Source organism: Canis aureus, chromosome 12 (assembly GCF_053574225.1).
Source record: "Canis aureus isolate CA01 chromosome 12, VMU_Caureus_v.1.0, whole genome shotgun sequence".
NCBI classification, from domain to species: domain Eukaryota; kingdom Metazoa; phylum Chordata; class Mammalia; order Carnivora; family Canidae; genus Canis; species Canis aureus.
The window spans coordinates 3,571,166-3,596,001 of record NC_135622.1 but is presented as its reverse complement, the minus strand read 5'-3'; the positions used below and the strand labels follow the sequence as shown (position 1 = coordinate 3,596,001).

Genomic DNA, 24,836 nt, shown 5'->3' with positions numbered 1-24,836 from the left:
TTGTGCTCAAGCTCTCTCTCTGTCAAATAAATAAATAAAATATTTTTAAAATTAAAAACCTCACCAGTTTCTTTATCTGTAAGGTACTCATAGCTACAACTACTTTGAAGGGTTCATGTAAAATTTGTGTGTGAGATTATAAGTAAGATATACATATGGTATAACATTTTACACTTGTGAATATGTTGCTTTACAAGCAAAGCCTATGTGTGTGTGAGCATTCATTTTAATTTTTCTTTTTTTTAATTTTCATTTTTATTTGCATTTATTCTATGCAGAATTTACTCCTGGGCCATAAGTTTTTGTTTCTTCAGGTCTTCTGGGATATCTTTTTCTTCTGTGCAACCTCTTATTCTGGTTTAGGAACAATCTGCTCTTTTTCAGTAAGAATCATCTCAATGTGGCAGGGAGAACTCATGGATGGGTTAATCCAGCCATGAGCCCTGTAGGTTCTATGTCACATCTTGGGGGCTTTGTTCACCTGGATATGCTCAATGTCCAGAGTATCTACATCTAAACTCTTAAGTTCAGCATTACTCTCTGTGTTTTTAAGCATGCGCAGTAAAAATTCAGCACTCTTCTTGGGCCACCCTCCCTGTGTCCAACTCCACTGTTTGGCCTGCGCACACCTACCAACTCCACCATTGTAGCGTCGGAATGGCACATGCTGCTTCTACGAAGTGACATCTTTCAGATACTTGGTGGCTTTTTGGATATGCGTACCCTTGATGGCCTGGGCAGTTTCACGCGTGTTCTTAAAGTGAACACAACAATTTGAACCTCTCGATTTGCATAATTTTGTAGGGTTTTCTGGGTCCAGCGAATATCGAACTATTTTCGGAGGTCACCTCGGGCCGCTCGGAGGAAGCGTTCATTTTAATTTTTTCTAATGGGATTACAAATTCCTCAGAGTTTATACTAAAAGGGGGTTTAGTGTTGTGGTTAGGCAGTCAGCACCTTTTGTGGGATCATGCTGGTTAACTTCAATATCCCTGAGGATGTTGCTCCCTGATGACAGGTCTTCTGGACCTTGTACAGGGACTAAGCAGTCAGATGACAGCCTGCACAGGCATAGGATGCTATCTGAGTCAGTATCATCCAGTCCAGATCTGTGGGCTCCAAACATTTAAGAGACAAATCCTAGGTGTATGCAGGAAGTGGGAAAGGATTGAGGCAAAACCATTTGATGGCTCTCCAGCTTGCCCTGAGGAAAATCTAAAATCCTTAAGCCTCCCCAAACCTGCATGGTTAGTGGGTATGCAGAATGACTTCTTGGATCTCATTTTCTGTGACTCACCCCTTCCTCATTTTGTATCCACTTGTCTCTTTGCTGTTCCTGAACTCACCTGGCATGCTGCTGTCTCAGGGCTTTTATAGCTGCTATTCCCTCAGCCTGGACTGCTCTTCTCTAGGTGTTCATTTACTCCACTTCTTTAGATCTTTGCTCTGATGTTACTTTCTCAGAAGACCTTCCTTGACCACTTTATTTAAAATCATGACCCTCAACATGCCTTATCTTCCTCCACTGCTTTTCTTCCCTGTAGCCCTTGTCATTATCTGATGTAATATGTGTTTTATTTTTTTTCTATTGTATCTCCATTATGATGTAAATTCAATGAGGACCATGTTTTTTTTTTTTTTTTTTTTTGTCTATTTTTTTCAGTATATTTTTCAAAGCTTCTGGGTCCCTGGTGCTTATGTGGTTCTTGAACATAGTAGGTGCTCATTATTTGTTGATGAATGAATAAAATTTACTTATCAGTGGGCAAGATATTTTGAATTGGTGGAGACCCAGTAGGTCAAGGAATCTGACTCCTTTCCTTACTCTGGTTTCCTCTTTGTTTCTTTATTAGGTTTTATTTAATCAATTATGGGGAAAAACTCTTATTAATTCCTGTGGACCAGTGGCTCTGTAGTTTCTTTCTTTCTTCTTTTTTTAAATTTGGTTTTCTTTCAAGGGGAATAAATCGTAAAGAGGAGAGGGCTTTGGTAGTTTATTGAATCATACTTCAAACTCTTTCCTCTTCTATCTTCTAAATGTGGCTTCTAGTCATCTGGAAATTTCTGCCTTTTTTGGGAGGGAATTTTCTAAAAAACAGTGGACTGCTTTTTTTGAACTTTAAAGTCAAATGAAGAGAGAAGAATTAGGACATTATGATGGTTTATAAATATGTAGGATTAACTCTGATGAGGTTGATAGGGTTGGGAGTGCAGGTTTTTTTTTTTTTTTTTTTTTTTTTTTTTTTTTTTAATCCCAGAAGAGCCTGGACAGATTTGCAGAAGGGAAAGCACAATGAGCTACTTGTGAACTAACATCCTAACGTGTGTGGACGCTATTCTCTCTGTCTCCACCTTTTCCATAGTGAGCATACGAGTAGTGACTGCATGGACCACTGGTCATACCCAAAGGAGCCACTGTGGTGTGTTTCACAAGCCCCTGGGTGCTATTCTCAGACACATGGAAAGCCTAAATGTGAAGTGTGGCTTCTTTCATTTCTCATCTGACTCACCTCTACCTCATTCAGCTACAGTATAGGTGGGAGTAAGGCACATGAGTGAAAATATCTCAGAGCTTTACTGTTTTTTAAACCAGGCTTTGACAGAGTGTGGGAAACCATTTGGCAAGGAGGCCAAGGCAGATATTTCTGCCTTATGTGTATATGTAAAATGATTGCCTTATATCACAGAATCTTAGAATTGGGTCCTATAGTTCAGTTTAGAAATCACCCAACTCAAGATCCATCTACTGCAGAAAAGCTTCTGCAGTGTGACCCTGACTGATAGTCACACTGTTTCTTCTTAGGCAGGGCTGGTGATGAGCAGATCACTACATCCTAAAGCAGTAGACTCTGTTATAAATATAAGAATATTTCTCTTTAAATTGGGTAAAATTGCCTTCCTTTTAACTTTTGCCTATTGACTCAAGTCCTACTCTCAAGCAATGTAAAATCGTTCCTTATTTTATGTGACTGCCTTCAAATACTTGCAAATTCCTAACATCCTTTTAGATATTCCTAGGAGAGAAGTCCTTATCTTACTACTCTGGAAAGACTCAATGTTGCCCTGCTTCTCATTATGTCTGAACTGAGCAGTGAAGGGCAAAGAGTTCTATTTCCTTCCTATCTGGACACTACTTCTGTTAATTTAACCTAAGATTGTTTTACTTTTTTTTAATTAAAAATTTTTAAAAATTTAATTGTATACAATGGAATATTACTCAGCTATTAGAAATGACAAATACCCACCATTTGCTTCAACGTGGATGGAACTGGAAGGTATTATGCTGAGTGAAGTAAGTCAGTCGGAGAAGGACAAACATTATATGTTCTCATTCATTTGGGGAATATAAATAATAGTGAAAGGGAATATAAGGGAAGGGAGAAGAAATGTGTGGGAAATATCAGAAAGGGAGACAGAACGTAAAGACTGCTAACTCTGGGAAACGAACTAGGGGTGGTAGAAGGGGAGAAGGGCGGGGGGTGGGAGTGAATGGGTGACGGGCACTGGGGGTTATTCTGTATGTTAGTAAATTGAACACCAATAAAAAATAAATTAAAAAAAATTTAATTGTGGTAAAATATAAACAACATAAAAGTTACCATCTTAATTATTTTTAAGTGTATATAGTTCAGTACTGTTAAGTATATTCACATTGTGTAACTATGAATTTGACTACTCTGGGAACCTCATATGAATGCAATCATACAATATCTCATTGAGCTTACTGTCCTTGAACTTCAACCATGTTGTTGTATGTGTCAGAATTTCCTTCCTTTCTAGGTCTGGATAATACTCCATTGTGTGTATATCTCATTTTGTCTATTCATTCATCCATCAATGGACACTTGGGTTATTTTCATCTTTTGGCTATTGTGAATAGGGTTGCTATATCATGAATATACAAGTATCTCTTCAAGATTCTGTTTCAATTCTTTTATAATATCTGGATCATATGATAATTCTATTTTTAATTTTTTGAGGAACTGTCATACTGTTTTCCGTAATGGCTGTACAATTTTACATACACATTAGTAATGTACAGGGTTCCAGTTTTTCCACATCCTTGCCAAAAGTTGTTATTTTCTGTTTTAAAATTTTAAATAGCAGCAATCCTACTGGATGTGAGATGTTATCCCATTGTGCTTTTGACTTGCATTTCCCTTACGTTTAGTAATGTTAAGCATCTATTTGTTTGGCCTGCTGTCTGTTTGTGTACCCTCTTTGGAGACATGTCTTTTCAAAATTTTACACACTTTTTAGTTGGATTGTTTGTTTGCTTGTTTTGCTATTGTTTTGGAGTTCTTTTTGTACATTTTGGATATTAATCCCTTGTTAGATATATATTTTGCAAATATTTTTTCCCATTCTGTGGGTCACCTTCCCACTCTATTGATTGTGCCTTTTGATGCACAGAAGTTTTTAATTCTTATGTAGTTCAATTTACCAATTTTTACTCTTATTGCCTTTATTTTAGTGTGATGTTTTAGATGGTTTTATTTTTTTCTTTTTTTAAATTTTTTTTATTTTTAAATTTTTTTGGTTTTATTTTTTCTTAAAGTAATCACAGTTCATTACTTTCCTGTTATGATGACAATCAATTAAAAGCCAAGTCAAAAAAAAAAAAAAAAGCCCAAGTCAGATGTATTAAGCCTGGTGACCTTCATTCTATCTCCTTACTTACATTTCTCTAAAACTTACTCATCCCTAATAACCCAGACCAAATGCTTCTTTCAGCCAGAATCCCACCAGTATTCCTCAGTTGGATGTAATTTTTTCTTTGTCTGGAACTTTGCTTGATTATAAACCTGTTATAGTATTATTTGGATTAAATGTATTGGTTTATATGAATTATATCCTTCAGTAGACTTTGAACTCACCAAGGGCAGGAACAGTTTTGTTTGTATGTGCCCACTATAGTCATAGCATTAAGTCTTATTTTAGCAAAGATTGGTGAACTTGGCATTTATATGCTGGATTCTGTCCATGAATTATGGAACTCATTGGGTAGGCTCTTTTCAATGGCTTGAGAGGCAATAAAGTGATTTAAAAACATGGACTCCAGAAGTCAGGCCTGGATTTGAATTCTTCTTCCTTTTTTTTAAAGATATTATTCATTCATTCATCATTCATTAGAGACACAGAGACAGAGAAGCAGAGACATAGGCAGAGGGAGAAGCAGGCTCCATGCAGAGACCCTGATGTGGAACTCAATCCTGGATCCCGGGATCACGCACTGAGCCAAAGACAGGCGCTCAACTGCTGAGCTACCCGGGTGTCCCTGGATTTGAATTCTGTTCTTATCACTTTGAGGAAATTACTTAATCTTTTTATGCCTTGGCATTTTCATCTGTAAAATGGGGATGATAAAAAGAACCTAACTTATGAGGGTGCATAAGAGGCCTGCATGGAATAGTTGTGCCCAGTGCACACTAAGGGCTCTTGTGAGTTATTGGCTATTTTTCACTTGGATTTGCAAGCAGTTGTTTGTTCTATTGGACCCATCACATGGAATTGCGATAATCTTCCTGCCCCATAAATTATGAATTCTTGATAATGGACACCCTATCTCTGTAACTCTCCAATGCCAGTGTTGTCCTAGCAAATTATAGTTATCAGTGTTTGGATGAATGAATGAATGAATTGGTGACTTAAACTGCATTCCCCATGTTCCATATGTAAATGCTGCTGTTTTTAGTAGGCATTGCACTCCGAGGTCTTATAAATGAATACTATGATTCATTGTATTCCCTGACTTGAGGGAAGTGTGTGGCAGACAGCATGAAAGATAGACTTGGAAATTATGAACTTTAAATTAAGCAAAGTAAATTAGAATAGTGTAATAGAGGAATGAGAAAAGTAGGTGCACACAGGTGATTTGAAAAGGACATGACTAAACTATAAGGAGTGGCTTTATGGAGATGAAATTTGAAGTAAGAGTTTAAGGATGAGATTTTAAAGTTTTTTAAGGGTTGAATAAATCCATCTGCCTATTTAAATCCTAACCATTTATTAAAGTCCAGGGCAGAGACTCCCTGTGCCATGAAGACATTTATCTTGTCCCACCAGCATGTGATCTGCCCCTCCTTTGAGTCTCCATGGTGTTTTACTTCTTATCACATACCACCTTCTGTTATAGCCCTTGGTGTGCATGAGGTGATAAAAAATGTTGTACATTGAATCATCATTACTTATATGCTTAGCTTAGTACTTGCCGCTACCCCTGGCTGATTGCAAGCTCTCTTAGAGTATGAGTTCGATATCCACAGTTCTTTAACACCTAGAATGTGCCGGGCACTATGCCGGGCACTCCACATGTCCTTATAGACATCCTATGGAGAAGATACTATTATTGGAATTTTATTTATTTTTATTTTTTAATTTTTATTTATTTAAAACAATTTTTAAAATAATAAATTTATTTTTTATTGGTGTACAATTTGCCAACATACAGAATAACACCCAATGCTCATCCCGTCAAGTGCCCCCCTCAGTGCCCGCCACCCAGTCACCCCCACCCCCCGCCCTCCTCCCCTTCCACCACCCCTAGTTAGTTTCCTAGACTTAGGAGTCTTCCATGTTCTGTCTCCCTTTCTGATATTTCATTGTGGTTTTGATTTGTATTTCCCTGGTGGCAAGTGATGCAGAGCATTTTCTCATGTGTGTGTTGGCCATGTCTATGTCTTCCTCTGTGAGATTTCTCTTCATGTCTTTTGCCCATTTCATGATTGGATTGTTTGTTTCTTTGCTGTTGAGTTTAGTAAGTTCTTTATAGATCTTGGAAACTAGCCCTTTATCTGATACGTCATTTGCAAATATCTTCTCCCATTCTGTAGGTTGTCTTTGAGTTTTGTTGACTGTATCCTTTGCTGTGCAAAAGCTTCTTATCTTGATGAAGTCCCAATAGTTCATTTTTGTTTTTGTTTCTTTTGCCTTTGTGGATGTATCTTGCAAGAAGTTACTGTGGCTGAGTTCATTGGAATTTTAAAATGAGGAAACTGAGGCTCAAGTCACACAGGAACTTAAATGGGGGGACAAGATTGGAATTCACTTCTACTGGACTCCCCAACTGCTGTTCTTCACTCCATAGCATGCTGTACAATGCAGATACATTGCATAGTTAGTGATGGTAGCTGCTGTAGTAGAGACTGATGAGGAGTCCATTTGACAAGTCTTACTCATTTACTGGGCAAACAGCGCCATATTATGACTATTCCCTTCTCAACAGTCTCATTTTTTTTCTCTAGACACCTCAGAACACAAGAAATCCAGTGATCAGTAGGTGGCACTAGAACCTCATCTGATATTTTTTCCAGTTTGCGGTCTAGGTGTTTTGCAGCCTCTGGAATATTTATTTACTGTCTTTAATCAGCTTGGCTGATTCACCTAGACATTTAGCTATAAAACCAGAGCAGTACAAGTTGAAGGAAATCTACATTGTAAATTGTATTGTGTCAACTCCTCATTTTAAGGATGAGAACACTGGAGCACATTATCAGGACAAAAAATACCCAGTCAACATGGCGTTAGTGGCAGTTCAGGACTGTAACTCAAGTTTTCTGATTCCCAGTTCGATGTACTCTTTCTCTGAGACTGTTGCTATCTATTTAATAGGTGTTGGTGGTGCCCTTTGCTCTCAAGAATGCAAGTTGCTTGTATGCAAAATGTATTTTGACAGTAGGTACTCAAAAAATGTTCAGTTCAAATTAGGCTCTAGCTGCTTGAGTAAGTCTCCCAGTAAGTTAAGCAACACCAGTGGCTGCAAATCCATTGTGCTGGGTTTTCAAAGGAGCAAGAGACTCATCAGCTTCTTAATAGTCTCGTAGCTTCAGTGGAAAGGATGAATGACAGCTGAAGCAACAGAAGAACATTTATGTATGACTCTGTCGGAAAGCAGAGGGCACATGGAGAAGCCTGAGTATATGAAAGTCAATAGAGCACCGAGGGAGGAAAGATTAGAGGAGTTGAGTTTGGAACTGATCCTTTGAGTTGGTGGATAGGTATTGTTAGGTTTGAATTGCAACGGAGAAGGGGGAAGGTGGAGTGAGGAGTGAGAAAATAGAATGGCCACAGTCTGGGATCCTGAAAATCATGGAAATTGTTGGTGCTCAGGGTAGATTATGCACCCCTCTGGAGTTCTATTTCAATGGGGTTGTGTCAGGAGGAGATGGGCAAAATAGGGGAAAGGGATAAAGTATAAGCTTCCAGTTATACAATAAACAAGTTACAGGGATGAAAAGTTCAGCCTAGGGAATATTGTCAGTACTATTCTAATGACAATGGTAAAAGATGGTGACTCCATCTTAATGATGGTGATCATTGTGTAATGGATAAAATGGTCAAATCCCTAGGCTGTACATATGAAACTAATATAACACTGTATGTCAACTATACTTTAATAAAAATATAGGAAAATAATAAATGGGGCTTGAGCAGGGAGGCACAGGAAGCCTGAGAGAGAGAAAGGCCGGATCCTGGGTTGTGAAGGAAGATGGGAGGGATGATAGCACACTAATAGCAGACTAGAACAAAGAGGACAGAGTAGTGGTGCCAGGCATGGAGGGAAAGAGCCATAATGTAATGGAGAGTCCATTCAGTTGAATTTAATTCAACAAGAACCCACCAAATACTTATTCTGAATATTCTGGGAGCTAATAATGATGTAAAGAATAAAGTGTGGACCTTTTACTGAAGGAACTTCTAATATAGTCAGAGAGTGAGAATGTTCACTGATACCTATAATAATGTAGAATGTGATGATGATCACAGAAGCTTTCCAAAGATGTTTGAAGACAAAGAAGAGGTTTACTATTGTCTAGAAAGGAAGGGAATCAAGGAAGGTTTTTTGGAGGAGCTGGTGCATAACCTGGGCTTTTCAATAATATGTAAACATTTATTAAGGTTCTATTAAAAACAATGTCAAAGGGGAGAAGATGGTAAACACTAACTAAATAAGCAACAAGATATCAGATAATTAACTACTTTATGTATGTCATCTTAACTTATTTTTAAGCAACTACTGGAATTTTTTTTAACTACTAGAATTTTTAATCCCATTTTACAGATGAGAGAACTGAGATTTTTTTTTTTTTTTTTTTTTTTTGAGAACTGAGATTTAAAGAGATAGAGAAGGGATCCCTGGGTGGCGCAGCGGTTTGGCGCCTGCCTTTGGCCCAGGGCGCGATCCTGGAGGCCTGGGATCGGGTCCCGCGTCGGGCTCCCGGTGCATGGAGTCTGCTTCTCCCTCTGCTTATGTCTCTGCCTCTCTCTCTCTCTCTCTCTGTGTGACTATCATGGATAAATAAAAATTAAAAAAAAACTTAAAAAAAAAATAAAGAGATAGAGAAGCTTTTCTAAGTTTTCTGAGATTGTGAAATCAGTAAATGGTGGATCTAGGTTTTTAAATACAGGTCTTCTAGTTCTAAATATCTCTCTTTTTAAAGAAGTTTATCTATCTATATATCTATTATCTATCTATCTATCTAAATCTATTTATTTATTTTAGAGAGAGAGAGAGTGCGTGCACATGTGCGCAGTGGGGTGAAGGGCATAGGGAGAGGGAGAGAAAGTCTTCAGCAGTCTCCACACTGAGCCCAAAGCCCAATGCACTGGGCTCGATCTCATGACTCTGAGATCAGGAACTGAGCCGAAGCCAAGAGTTAGATGCTTAACCAACTGTGCCACCCAGTTGCCCCTAAATCTGTCTCTTTACATATAGTTGGTCAGTCACTGTGCTTGGTGTCATAAATACAACTGAATAAGATGCAGTTGCTGCCTGCTAGGATCTCGCAGCTTGGTGTGGGAAATGTGCAATGTGATAAATTCTGCACTACTAATAGCTCCGAGAGATGCTGTTAATTAATAGAATAGATACAATTTTGCCAGGTGGAGGCTTAGGAGAGTAGAGTGTTCCAGTGGAGGAAATGGTATAAGCAGAGGTGTGGAGGCTGGGCAATTGTCCAATTAGGCTAGAGTCTAGGTGGCATGTAAGGGCATATGGGGAATCAAGCTGGAATGTAGACTGAAGCCAGATTACAGAGGCCTTCTCTGAGCATTTGGTGGACACTTACACTCATTGGGCTTGCACCTTGAGTGCATACTCTTTTTTGATGCAGAGGGCACGATGGTAACAAGACAAATAAAATCTGTGTCCTTATGAGCCTTAAGTTCTAGTAGAGGGAAAAAGACAATAAATAGATATTACAGATATGAAAGATTACAGATATGAAAAATCCTGAGAACAACAAGAGAAAGAGGAGAATGTGACTGAGGACTACTCTTATGGACTAAATGTCAGAGAAAGCTTATTCTGGGAGGTGACTCTTTAGCTGAGACTTGAATGAAATAAGGAACCAGTTACACAAAGCTGGGGAGAGGACACTTCCAAGCCAAAGAAATTGGTTCAGAGGTCTTGAGGTGGGAACCAGCTTGTCCTGCTAGAATCACAGGAGGAAGGCCAGCATAGTTGGAAAACAGCACGGAGTGGAGTGGTGTATGATGGAGTGTGGCAGAGCCCCATCCTAGGAAGCCTCTGGGAGAATCCTGGATTTTATTCTTAGTGTAATGAGAAACTGAGCCTTTTACCCAGGGGAGTGATCTGATGTGGTTTCCATTTCACAGAGGAGTAAGGAATCCCATCAGGAAGCTGTTGCTGGGTTCTAGGAGAGAGACAGTGGAGAGAGGGTTGAAGACATGGGAGATGACAAGAATGATGGGATCTAGTCTATACTGTATTTTGAGATAGAAACAAAGGGACTCGCTGAGGAGTTTGATTTGGCAGAGAGAATGACTAAAATGAAGAATGTCTCTCCTAGACTTTCACTTGAGCAATATGGATGGTCCTACCAACTTACTAAACTGGGGAAAATTGAGGGAGAAACAGGTTAAGTCAAGACTCCTGTTTGAGAGTGCTAAGACTGAGATGCTATTTGATGTCCCAATGAATATGTCAACAAGATAATTAGATATACAAGTCTGGGATTTGGGAAAAAAGTAGGGCTGGAGAGGAAGACCTGAGAGTCTTAGAAATAATGGCTATATTTGGAGCTGTAGGACCAAACAAGATAATCATAGTTAGAAAAGAGAAGGAGGCTGAGGAGTGAGCCCCAAGGGGAAGATGACTTTTACAAAGGAATGGCATCTTTCTGGTGTAGGTAGATTTGGAGGTCATATTGTGAATTAGCTTCTTGGTGTGCATGATTCAGAGTTTAAGAGTAGAGACAGGGCTTAAGGGGGACGATCTTCTGTTTGGTCATGCCAGTTGAGGAAATTTGGTGGGTTGCTCTCTGGCTTAGATCCAGAGAGCTTCTTTTTTGCCTGCTGCAGAGCAGTCAGCACAGCTCAGTTGGATGTCTCCCTGCTTTCACACCTTTTTAGGGTGCACCTCCTTTCTTATCTTTTAGCCTGACGGCCTGGATAGCCCCCAGTCCATGCTTATGTTGTACCTATGATGAGGAGTTACCCATATAAAATTTACCTAACTCCACTCCTGAAAGTAGCCATTTATCTTTATTGCAAACATCTCTCCTACTGGTTTTCCTCTTGTTTTCTACACAGAAAACTTTTGAGGCTCCTACTACTAACAGAAAAAATTCCAAACTCTTCATGGTGGATTTTGAAGTCCTCTGTGATCTGGTTCTGTTTGTCCTTCCAGCTTTGACTGTCTTTCTTTTTTTTAGTGTTCCCCTGAAACTTCCTTCACCATGTGGCACTTGTGCTGTTCTGCCTGCCTACAATGCCTAAATCCCTCCCATTCTTCACTGCCTCACTGACCCACTGAGAGCCTCTAGGAATCCTTAGCAGCTTATAGATTTTGAAACCTCTCAGCTTTGGGTTTATTCTCCATCCTCTAGTTTAGCTTTCTGGGGAGGGTCTCAGTTATAGAGAGCATTTGTGAAGAAAGCCCATCTTACCCCTGAACAATTATGCCATTTAAACAGCAGCCAACAGGGTACCTGGGTGGCTCAGTGGTTGAGCATCTGCCTTTGGCTCAGATCATGATCCTGGGGTCTTGGGATTCAGTCCTGCATTGGGCTCCCCACAGAGAGCTTGCTTCTCCCTCTGCCTGTGTCTCTGCCTCTCTCTCTGTGTCTCTCATGAATAAATAAATAAAATCTTTTTTTTTTTTAAAAAAGGAGCAGCCAATATATGAGCATCCCCACTGAGCCTAAGGCCCAAGGTAAGCCATGACCCTTCTCATCCCCACTCCTCCAGGATCATGACCCTAGCTTAGATGCTTTCCTCCATGCAAGCTTCTTTCAGCCCTTCTACATATTTACTTACTCCCTGCGTGGTGTCACGACAGCAATTTTCTTGTACTTATGACTTCTTGCCTTATTGAATGGTTGTTTGCTGTACACATATTTGTTACTAGATTATAATAATCTTGAGGAAAAGGGCTGCTGTTATAAGTCTATATATCCTTCCTATAGTGAATCCAATGGCCCTCAACATCCATTTTTATCTCCTTTTGTATTTTCTAGACTCCTTTGAAGCTAGGGTTCTGGATGTGAATTATGTGTTTCCAACTAGATGTGTTTACATGATATTTGGAAGGTACAGTGATTTTTGCTGTTTCTTTTGTAAACAGAGTTATGAAATATGGTTGTTGACTGGCAGATTTGGGAGCAATGCCAGCAGCTTCTGGATCCCAGGTTTCTGATTGCTGGATTACAGTTCTGTGGATGTCTTGAACAGAATAGTTCTGGAGTTCGCTTGCTGATTTCTAATAATCCAGATGTTATAATTCTAGGAATTAAATGTCCTATTGTTTACAATATCAAAAAGATTGCTGTTTCATTCATTGAGCTTTGACTGAGTAAGGGTTAAATTTAGCCTCTTTTGTTTGTTACTATGTAAATGTTACTATGTAAATGTTTAGTTGAATTTTTTCCTGAAGCCAGACTAATTTCCTCTATCTGCCCATCTATTCAGCAAAAGATTATGAGTGCCCCTGGACCTTGATGGCTGCACTAAGTGCTGAGCTGTACATAGTTGAGTAAGTTACAGTCTCATTCCCAGTTTGGTAGGGGTGGTAATCACAATAGTTTGTGTGCAAAAATGAGTGAGAATGTAGAGGAAGGAGTACTTGGAGTTTGCAGGAATGCTGCTCAGAAAATGAGATATTTTAGTTGGGACACTGAGGATGCCCAGGTTTTTACCTGGCAGAAGAGGGAGATACTCCAGGCTATGGAATGGTATATGCAAAGACATGAATTAATGAAAAGACCATGGTATACTAAGAAAAGGTCAAGTCCTTGGTATAGCTAGAGCAATGGGTCTCCTAGTAAGGGCATTTCATGAGACTAACCCGGGTAGGTCATCTGAGTCAGGTAACGAAGGGCCTAGATGTTATGCTAAGAAGTATGAACTTCATTCTAAAGTCCCTGGAAGCCACTGAAGAGGAGGGAAATTAAAGGCAGTGGAAATGGAGAAGTGGGAAGAGATCCAAGAAGTATGAAGGATGTAAGTCTTTGGCAAGACTTAATGACCATTTGCATGTGGAGGTGAATGAGGGCAAGAGTCAACTTTGACTCCTTTGTGGGAGAAGGAGATAAAAATACTTAGATAAATTTCCTTCGACTTTTTTTTTTGATTTGTTTTATATTGATTCCTCTTTTTCTTTTTCCTCTTCCTCTCCCTTCACTTCCTCCCCTTATCCTCCTCCTCCTTCTCCTTTTCCTTCTTCTTCAGTGCTCAGGAACTCAAAGAAAAAGGCATCTTAGAAGTCAAGAAATGAGGTCTTATTCTTGGAAAATGGCACCAAAGTGAAGACAGGGTAGCATGTCCCCATCATGAAGAAGGAAAAGAGTCATTGAGATCATTGCTCACCAATCATTTATTGGGTATATTAATACAATTCCACATATTTTCTTTGAAGGGTTTTCAAGAGCTATGGATGGACAGTTTTGGCTTGTTGGAATTTGTAAGCAGATGACATATGCTTTCTGTTTTATATGATCAGAAACTGGGTAAGTATGGAGCTGGAACCAGTCCAGTCAGCTGTAGTGATAGCAGCTCAAGGGACAGCCTCTGTGGCAAAGGATGGGAAACTTGGCATGTTATGGACTTCAGAGATGACTCTCCTAGAAGCCTCTCACCATGTTTCATTGTAGTGTAGGCTATGAGGTTTGCAATTTCTGGTGTTTTGTTCACAGGAACCCAAGATCATCAAAGCCCAAGTGTCTTGTCTTCAGGCTATAATATATATCTTCAGAATACTTTTCCTGTTTCTGAACTTTTGGGAGAAGTTTCTGCTATTCAATGATCCAACCATGACCCACCTAAACAGAGGGAAAACCAGGAAATGATTTAAATACCCAAACTAACCAAAATTGGGATCTGATTATGTCTCCCAACTTACCACTCAGATTTAACTTAATAGAATACCCTAGAATTTCTACTCAAAGAATGAAAATGCCCTAAAAGTGAGTACTAGTATTCAAAAGCATCCTTGCAAATAGATATAGGAGGGAAGGAAGACGTACATTTTCAATCTCTTAAACAGAAGTAAAGATAAACTTGACATGTAGATTTCTTCTTTGGCTTCAAGTTGCTTTAGCTGTGGTGTGTGCACAGCCTAGTGCTGATTCCTTTTCTGATCTTGTACATAGTCATAGAGGGGATTGGGAGCAGGAGCTGCCTTGGTAGGGTAACTTCCACCCTGTTCTCTCCTTGGGAGCCTCCCACCCCTCTGGGTGGGATGGAGGGTCAGGTTACTGGGTCTTCCCTGGGAGCCTTGCCTCTGGCTATTCTCATTCATTTGAAATTTTTCTCTATTAGCACAGCCTTGCTCAGTCCCATAAGATTGTCGATCCTGGGACCCTTGATACCTTTCTTCCTCCTTAAGGGTTTGCCTATCCCATTGTTGTTGACAGTTTTGATTCTTGTCATCAGTTTCCCTGTCTCGACGCTGATAGGTGTGCTCATCTTCGTGAGTTTGTCTGTCTTGTGGTTGACGAGCCTGTTCATCTTCATGGGATTGTCCGTCTTGTCGCTGTTGGGTCTGTTCATCTTCGTGGGTTTGCCTGTCCTGCCTCTGATGGATTTGCTCACCTTCACGGGTTTGCCTGTCCCTCCTCTGATGGGTCTGCTCATCTTCGTGGGTTTGCCTCTCCTGTCCCTGATGGCTTTGTTCCTTATCATGGGTTTGCCTGGCCTGCGTCTCCTGTGGAGTTTCTTTATTCTCACAACCATGTCTGCCCCAACTTTGGCGGCCCTGCTCTTCTTTGGCCTGGTGGCTGTGTCCATCTCCATGACTTTGCCTGGCCTCGGCCTGTATGTGGTCCTGCTCACTACTACATGATTGCCAGTCACCCCTTTTGTAACTACATGGCCTTTCTTGCTGGATTTGTGCTATGAGTTTGTGTTGGTGGTATTGGCTATCCTCAGGCTCCCATGCCTGATGGCTATTCTGTTGCCCTTCCCTAGACTGGAATCTCTGCCCTTGATTTCGGGTTACTTCCTGCCCCAGAGTCTGTTGACTTGGTCTCCCTGACCTTCCTGATTGCTCAACATATGAGTCTCTGTTTGTTCCCTCACTCCCTTGGTGGTAACTATTTTGTCCTGTTTCCCTAATCTCTGACTGACTATAGTGAGAGCTCAAGCGCTGTCTGTCTGACTGATCATAATGATAACCCTGGCCTTGTCTGTCTGTCTGGCCATAATGAGAGCTTAGGCCTTGTCTTTCTATTTGGCTATAATGATAACCTTGGCCTTGTATGTCTGTCTGACCATGGCCATGGTGAGAACCCTGGCCTTGTCTGGCTGGCTGACCATAGTGAGAAATCTGGCCATGTCTGTCTGTCTGGCCATAGTGGGAACTCTGGCCTTGTCTGTCTGTCTGACCATAGTGAGAAATCTGGCCTTGTCTGTCTGTCTGGCCATACTGAGAACCTAGGCCTTGTCTTTCTGTCTGACCATAGTGAGAAATCTGGCCTTGTCTGTCTGTCTGACCATAGTGAGAAATCTGGCCTTGTCTGTCTGTCTGGCCATACTGAGAACCTAGGCCTTGTCTGTCTGTCTGGCCATAGTGGGAACTCTGGCCTTGTCTGTCTGTCTGGCCACACTGAAAACCTACGCCTTGTCGGTCTGTCTGACCATAGTGAGAAATCTGGCCTTGTCTGTCTGTCTGGCCATACTGAGAACCTAGGCCTTGTCTTTCTGTCTGAGCATTGTGAGAAGTCTGGCCTTGTCTGTCTGTCTGACCATAGTGAGAAGTCTGGCCTTGTCTGTCTGTCTGACCATAGTGAGAAGTCTGGCCTTGTCTGTCTGTCTGGCCATACTGAGAACCTAGGCCTTGTCTGTCTGTCTGGCCATACTGAGAACCTAGGCCTTGTCTGTCTGTCTGACCATAGTGAGAAATCTGGCCTTGTCTGTCTGTCTGGCCATACTGAGAACCTAGGCCTTGTCTGTCTGTCTGGCCATAGTGGGAACTCTGGCCTTGTCTGTCTGTCTGGCCACACTGAAAACCTACGCCTTGTCGGTCTGTCTGACCATAGTGAGAAATCTGGCCTTGTCTGTCTGTCTGGCCATACTGAGAACCTAGGCCTTGTCTTTCTGTCTGAGCATTGTGAGAAGTCTGGCCTTGTCTGTCTGTCTGACCATAGTGAGAAGTCTGGCCTTGTCTGTCTGTCTGACCATAGTGAGAAGTCTGGCCTTGTCTGTCTGTCTGGCCATACTGAGAACCTAGGCCTTGTCTGTCTGTCTGGCCATACTGAGAACCTAGGCCTTGTCTGTCTATCTGCCCATAGTGAGAAATCTGGTCTTGTCTCTCTGTCTGGCCATACTGAGAACCTAGGCCTTGTCTATCTGTCTGACCATAGAGAGAACTCTGGCTTTTTCTGTCTGACTGACCATATTGGGAGTCCAATTTTTGTCTATCTCTCTGACCATATGCTGATTCCTGATCCAAACTCCGAGACTGTCTATAATAAGAGCCTGATTCCTGTTGGTTTATTTGGCCATAATGAGAATTGTGAATTTGTTTCTCACTCTGATTTAAGGCAAAGATATATCCTTGTCTTTTAGACTGACTACTGCTAGATTTATGACCCCATCTTTGATCATCACAGGAGTCTCTATCCTGTCCTTCAGACTGACCATAGCGGGAGTCCCTACGCTGTCTCTCAGACTGACCATTGCTAGAGTCCCTATCCTGTCCTTCAGATTGACCATAGTGGGAGTCTCTATTCTGTTCCTCAGACTGACCATAGTGGGAGTCTCTATCCTGTCCCTCAGACTGACCATAGCGGGAGTCCCTACGCTGTCTCTCAGACTGACCATTGCTAGAATCCCTATCCTGTCCTTCAGATTGACCATAGTGGGAGTCTCTATCTTGTCTCTCAAGCTGACCATAGTGGGAATCCCTATCCTGTCTATCAGACTGATCCTGGTGGACATCCTGGTTTTGTCTCTCAGACTGAGTACAGTGGGAGTCCTGCCTTTCTCCTTCATGCCTCTGCCTCTGTTGTCTACCTCTATTTCCTGGAAACTTATGGTCTCGTGTTCCCTCCTCCTCTTCTTGCTGAGAGATTCTATCGCCATATGACTTGTTATCCAGTTTATGATAGCAGGCTTGGGCCAATTGGAACACCAACAAGAGATATTCATGAAAATCAACATATCCATTTCTGTCTTTATCCAAGAGGCTCAGGATGGTTTCCACTGTGTCTGGGTCATTTGGTCTCTGTGAAAAGATTAAACAAAGAGCAAAATCAGCTGTTCTCCTGTAGATACTAAGATGTGTGCCAGTGTCTACAACCCAGCCTCTTCACTCCTGTATGAGCCTTCGTTGGTTGGAAATCATTAATCTGAAATGGCTTGGGCTTGGTTCTAGTCTTTGATCAACTGGTCCTCAGAACCTCATCCCTTGTTGGACCAGTTGGGGCATGATTATCCCATCCCATCACATGCTATATTGTAATTATTTTTTACTGTCTTCATTCTAACCACAGTGTGAGATCCTAGAGGGAAGAGAAGCTGGTTTTATTCATGTCTGCATCCCCAGTGCCTAGGAGGGTGCTGGACTGGAATAGGTGTTCAATGACTTTTTACTGAATGAATGAATGAGAAGACACGTGGACAGAAATCAAGACATGAATCTAGAATTTCTTCTGAGAAATGATTTCTGGTTGGAAGTTGTATTCCCTCCTATTAAGCTCAGCTATAAGAAGGTGTGTGTGTGTGTGTGTGTGTGTGTGTGTGTGTGTGTGTATGCCTGTGAACACGTGTGTCTGCTGGGAGAGAAGTACTGAGGAGCTGCCTGAAAATCATAGCTACAGGGTAGATGGAGCATGACCAGATCAAACAAAAAAAACATCAAGCCCTCGGATGCAGGTATCAGAATCACTCACACTTGACTTCATGGGGCCAGAGTCTGCATCTTACCCGGAGGATATCTCCAAACTCAGCTAAGAGCAGCTGCTTCAACTCCTTCTTGCACAGCAATGTACATTCCCCATTCTCTTTAGCGTATTTCTGGAAAACCTTGATCACAGTGAGTATGCTGTTCAGAAGTTGAGCCATTTTAGCAAAAATGAGTGAACCTAAGAGAAGAAGGAAGATTCTTTCTGTGTTTAAGATGAAGACCTGAAGACAGCATTCCCAGAGGGAAAGTGGCCCTTTTTGGTCAGGGAAAGAAATTTTAAAAATGACAGAGCCCCTTCTTATCCATATCTCTCACTCCCTTTGACCCACATTTAGGCTCCAAATATCATGCACTGCAGTGGGAGATGGGTGCAAACTATGGATCCCTGACTAGGAAGTAATAATTTCCTAAAAAGGAAAAACCTATGGTAGGTGGTTTATATATGCCCCCCCCCACACTCCAGGTGGGACTTGATTGATTGAAACTCATTTTAGAACAAAAAGGAATGGGGGTCAGGAGATCCATAGAGGCAGGTCCAGAAGCCAGTATAGTAAGACAATTTTCCACCAGCTAAATAGACCTCACTAAACAGTCCTTAGTCTTCAAATGACTCTTGCTCAAGTGGAGAAGAAGGCTAGAGTCTTTTGCCATGGTTCAAGCAAACTCTCTGGGGGGCTAAATTCCAGCAAGCACTTCTGGCCTGGATGGTCATTTGGGATATGCTTATAAAATAGAATCAATTAGTATAAAAAGTATTACAGATAAAAATGGCAACCCAAATTAACTGCACAGATGATAGGAAGTGTATATAATCAGCTAGATTCCCATTAGCCATGTTGGAAGACTAAGGTCTTTTAGGATCTGGATCACATGATATTTCTTCCTGTGGCATAAAAATTCTAGTTACTGCATTTATAAGCCTCCAAGAAGCCCTTATCTGCAAAGCACATTGGACTTCCAAAAGCATGCAGTGATGCCTATATGGATGCATGGCAAACAATGAATGGGACATACTGAGTTTCTTATGGCAATTCACCGCAATGAAACTTGAATGTTACTGTGGCCCTGTGGTCTAGAGCCTTAGACCCAAAGAGCCCTAAACTTCTAGGTCTTGCCTTACTTGCACGAAAGGTCAATGCTCCGCTATGGGAGACTAAGCTATCCACTGATAGTTCTAGCCCTCCGTTTTGGGATGCCCAGGACACGCTGAAACAAAGGCATGTATATTTTACAGGCTCAGAAGTGGGCCACCTCAGCTATCATCATAGTCTCAGATGGAGCCAAGAAAAGGAAGCAGGGTTCTACTCAAGCCTTTCATGCACAGACCTCCCCAGCCCAGCGCATTATAGTTGCCATCAAAAGCCTTGTGGATATTGCCATAACATATCCTCTCTCACACCCCCTCCATGAATGTTTTCCTTACCTGCTTAAGAAGGAATGAGCAGAAGATTGAGAAGCCAGAGAGGATACTGGAGACTTGAAAACCCATCCTATTTATAGGGGTTTTAATTGTCCTGCTAGACCATCCCAGGAGACACCCATTCTGTGGTAGAACCTGAATCACTCTGGGCCTGGCCCCAGCTCAGCCCAGCTTGACCTCTCCCTCTGTGGACTGTTTGGTTTATTTACTTCCCCTACTTACTCATGAACCTGTTTGTCATTCAATAGGTGATACTGTTCAGGTCTCAGCCCCATTTAATTAGGGGAGTGTGTGTGCGAGTGCATGCTGCGGGGGTCCCAAAAGATAGGTGTAGATTGCCTCTCTTTGTTAAGATTCATCCTTAACATCCTTGGTGTCACTTACCAAGACTAGTGGAGGTAAACCATACTGAAGAAGGATATTGATATGGGTCACTTTATAACCTGTCAGGGTAGGGTCTAGTGATTCCAGGCAAATAGCTACAATATAGTTCCAGGAAGAGATTTGTTTTAGGCTATCTTGCTTGTGTAGGCAGATATGTATATTTTAATCTGTTGACCTATTTTAATTAAAGCATTTAAAAAAAAATTTAACAGCTTTACTGGCTAAAGGGAGAATTGGATTCATGACCGATTTGGGGAAGGAAGGGTATGATGATGATGGAGCTGCCACCTTTTAAGATCTTCCTAAAAAAGTTACATGTGAATGCTATGGACTATGTGAATGCTATGATATCTGTGAGGAAGGATGCTACCGGGGACCTGGGTCACTGCTTATTCTCCACCTCTGTTCCTGTGATATGTCAGCAGTGTCTTACACATAGGAAATTCTCAGTAATTTTTTGTGGAGTAAATCAATTACTGATTTATGGAAGCATTGGAGAATCTTGTGTAAAGTGCAAAAACTCCTAGGTTTATCCCTACTTTCTACTTTTGCCTCACGTCTAGATTCCTCTTGGATTTTTTCCTATGTGTCCATACATTAGTCAGTTATTAGTGATGACATTTGTTGTTATTGTCTACATGTTCAGCATTCTGCAAGGCAGTCACAAAAGTGCAGAGATTTTAGTTCAGTCGGAATAAAGAAGCTTCATATAGGAAACGATTTTGAACAGCAGGAGCAGAACATGAGAAGTGTTGAGTGTCAGAACCTTGGTGTTTGTGTGGAGTCTTCATGGAGTAGGCCCAGGCTCCCTTTAGCAGGTGGGCTTTTTGTTGTTGCTATCAGAGTTCAGGTAGGCAGAAAAGAAAGCAGAGAAATCCTGGTGGAGAGAAGGGAAAAACCAAAGGTACAGGCAAAAATTTATAGGGTGTGTTTGGATTGCAGTGAGCTGGTGAGTCTGGCTGGAGTGGAGGGTATACAAAAGAACAGAATTAGAGAATTTTAAAGCTGCAAAGGAAATCTAGTTACAGCCTCTTAATTTTACAGATGAGGAAACAGGTTTAGGGAGATGGAGGGACTTGCCAAGGATCCCACAGAGCAATGACGAAATCTAGGCTCAGAATCCTTATTTTCCAACCTCCGCCCAATACGCGTTCTTATATATTCTCTGAGACAGATTTGGGGTCTGCTTTAGGGTTACTTTATTTATTTATTTATTTATTTATTTATTTATTTATTTATTTATTAGAGAGAGAGAGAGCACAAGCAGAGGGAGAGGCAGACTCCTGCTGAGCAGGGGGTCCAATGTGGGACTCCATCCCAGGACCCTGGGATCATGATCTGGCCCGAAGGCAGATGCTTAACCTGAGCCACCCAGGTGCCCCTTTAAGTTTACTTTAAGTTTAGTTTTAATGGGAAATGGGAACCAGGGAACATTTTGGTCAGGAAAATGACATGGTCAAGAATTGTCTGAGAGAAGATTTTAATCTGCCTGCAGTAAGATGGCAAGCTGTCTCAGTTTGTCTGGGACTAAGGGGTTTCCTAGGACAGGAGACTTTCAGCGCTAAAATGGGGAGAGTTCTGGGCAACCTGGGACAGTCAGTCACTAGAGACTGTAGCACACAGGATGAATTAGAAAGAAGAATGTCTGAGCAGGAAGACCAGTTAGGAGTCTATTGTGTGGCCCACGTGAGAAAGGATGAGAACTTTGACTTGGAAATGGCAGTTCCAAACTACACAACAGTCGCTGGATGACAAAGGGAAAGAAAGGGTGCAGTTTGCAGCCAGATTAGATGAGGGGCAGGGAAAGTGGAAAAGTAAGGAGAGACTCAAGGCTTTAGGCCTGGGTAGCTTGGAGAAATGTGGTGTGCCGAAGGAATGTGACTTCTGACAGGAGCCCGATGGAGTTTTATATTTGGCACTCCTTCCAGCATTCCACAGACTTTCTGCCTCTGGGAGCTTGCCATCTTCCCTCCTACTTGCACCCTCTGCTCTTTGGGATCTTTTGGCACTGGTTAAGACTTGCTTCAGTCTGTTTCTATATCCCGAGAGTGGGGTATATTAAGATTCTCTTTCTGCTTTTGAACCTCGACTTGTGAGTGCTATTCAGGTATGTCTCTTCTTACCTATTAGGAGAAAAAACCAAGATAAGATTTGGTGACCACAGAGGCAAATAAGGGAAATGGTAGTGGGATGGGTAGGGAGTAAAAGACAACAGCTATTACAGTATAATGGCAAAGTCGAGGACCCCAAGATGTTGGCATCTTCTAGGACTCCCTAGAAACTATTTGTTTTGGTTAGATGGGCAGTTCTCTGCCTGAATCTGCAGTGGAGAGAAAGATGATGTTCTTAATAGTAGGGTCTGCTATGTATGCATTCATTCAATGCTTAGTAAGTTCCTACAAGATGAGAGGAGAGCTGTGTGTCGCTAAGTCAGTCAGTCAGTGGGGATGTGTGAGCACGTGGAGGGAGGGCTCTTTTGTAGGCACTGAGACACAGGCACAGCCTTGGTTTTCTTTTTTTTTTTTTCTTTTTGTGTATTTTTTTATTGGAGTTCAATTTGCCAACATATAGTGTAACATACAGTGCTCATCCCATCAAGGGCCCCCCATCAGTGCCCGTCACCCAGTCACCCCGTACCCCTGCCCACCTCCCCTTCCACTACCCCTTGTTCATTTCCCAGAGTTAGGAGTCTCTCATGTTCTGTCACCCTCTCTGATATTTCCTACTCATTTTCTCTCTTTTCCCCTTTAATCCCTTTCACTATTTTTTATATTCCCCGTATGAGTGAAACCCTATGATGATTGTCCTTCTCTGATTGACTTACTTCACTCAGCATAATACCCTCCAGTTCCATCCATGTCCAAGCAAATGGTGGTTATTTGTCGTTTCTAATGGCTGAGGAATATTCCACTGTATACATAAACCACATCTTCTTTATCCATTCATCTTTCGATGGACACCGAGGCTCCTTTCACTGTTTGGCTACTGTGGACATTGCTGCTATGAACATTGGGGTGCAGGTGTCCTGGCGTTTCACTGCATCTGTATCTTTGGGGTAAATCCCCAGCAGTGCAATTGCTGGGTCGTAGGGCAGATCTATTTTTAACTCTTTGAGGAACCTCCACACAGTTTTCCAGAGTGGCTGCACCAGTTCACATTCCCACCAACAGTGCAAGAGGGTTCCCCTTTTCTCCACATCCTCTCCAACATTTGTTGTTTCCTGTCTTGTTAATTTTCCCCATTCTCACTGGTGTGAGGTGGTATCTCATTGTGGTTTGATTTGTATTTTCCAGATGGCAAGCGATGTGGAACATTTTCTCATGTGCTTGTTGGCCATGTCTATGTCTTCTTTGGTGAAATTTCTGTTCATGTCTTTTGCCCATTTTATGATTTGATTGTTTCTTTGCCATAGAGTTTAATAAGAAATTTTCAATCTCACTGGGGTATGTCATACGTAGGCTCCTTCTCTGGTGTTGAAATTGCTGCTGTTTGATAGGGCATTGGGAAAGTTTGATTAGAGGGAAGAAGGGCAGGATGCAGAGACTAGAAATAACACCCATTTGAAGAAATCATGGAATGTACTGGGCAATTTTAGGCAAATTGCTTAACCTTGTTGTCTTGTGTTTCTTTCTTTTTTTTTTTAATGATTTTTCAGGCAATGTCCTTTATTTTTATTTATTTATTTTTTAATAAATTTATTTTTATTGGTGTTCAATTTGTCAACATACAGAATAACACCCAGTGCTCATCCTGTCAAGTGCCCACCTCAGTGCCCGCCACCCAGTGACCCCCACCCGCCGCCGACCTCTTGTGTTTCTTTATCTGTAAAAGGAGAGGGCTGGATTGATCTCTAAGCATTTTCTTTGGCATTAACATTTTTAAGATTCTGTGACTCTAATCTTAGAGTTAGCAGGGGCTTTAGAGGTTTTATTTTAACTTTTCTATATTCATGAATATATTAAAGGCCTTAGAACTTTGTGTTTCTCAGTCTTCCTTTGTGGAAAAGGTAGGGGGATTGTGAGCGCTCTGTCGCTTACTTAGCATGTGTAATTTGCATGAGGATTTCCACTGTTTTTGTTCATTGTGTTTTGCTGCTTTTGTGTTTGTGTTGGAATGTGGTCTGGTGGTCTTAAAGGCAAGATGTTTTTCAGCTACGGTTTATTGAGGTCTTATTGTGTGCTAGGCTCTATGTGAAGCATTTTGTATATATTATCTTGCTTAATTTCCACAACTCCATGAGGCAGAGAATATTATCATCAATTTTCAAACAGAGAAACTGAGCATCAGAGAAAGATAAATAACTTGTCCAGGGTCATGCAGTCTGCAACAGTTGAGCTGGGGATTGAACCCACACCTTCCTGGCTATAAAGCCCTTGTCTACAACCTTTATGTTTATACCATCTTTTGGAACAGGACTGGTGATTGCCCACTCTGAGAAAAATAGTTTTTCACAAAAGCTGAAGTAAGAATAAACTAACTTCCTAATGACATGCTCTGAAGGAATCCGACTTTGAAATGAGACCCTTCTGATGCTTAGCTAGTCAAATATTTATTATTTTCTCATGTTTCTTGCCTACCTAAATGGTTCCAACATGGAAGGAGCTTGTAATCTATTTGGAGAGACAAGACAAATACTTATAGTTAATTCTTTATAAAAGCTACATATAA

The 24,836-nt window shown here is 41.3% G+C and overlaps 1 protein-coding gene and 1 long non-coding RNA gene across 2 annotated transcripts in view; one reads left to right on the top strand and one right to left on the bottom strand.

Annotated features, from left to right (window-relative positions):
- Positions 1-24,836, top strand: part of LOC144324816 (uncharacterized) — a 52,949-nt gene that overhangs the window by 14,680 nt on the left and 13,433 nt on the right. The gene's annotated exons all lie outside the window — the stretch shown is intronic.
- On the bottom strand, positions 13,829-18,531 carry RPTN (repetin). The gene is made up of 2 exons (XM_077916023.1): positions 18,385-18,531; positions 13,829-17,683 (listed from the first exon to the last, which is right to left on the bottom strand). The coding sequence occupies exons 1-2, from the start codon at positions 18,520-18,522 to the stop codon at positions 14,576-14,578; spliced, it is 3,246 nt and encodes a 1,081-aa protein (XP_077772149.1). The 5' UTR covers positions 18,523-18,531; the 3' UTR covers positions 13,829-14,575.

Coding starts and splice junctions, on each gene's coding strand:
- RPTN (XM_077916023.1), bottom strand. CDS start 18,522: ATGGCTCAACTTCTGAACAGCATACTCACTGTGATCAAGGTTTTCCAG. Junction 17,684..18,384: donor AGTTTGGAGATATCCTCCGG/GTAAGATGCAGA, acceptor ATCTTTTCACAG/AGACCAAATGACCCAGACAC.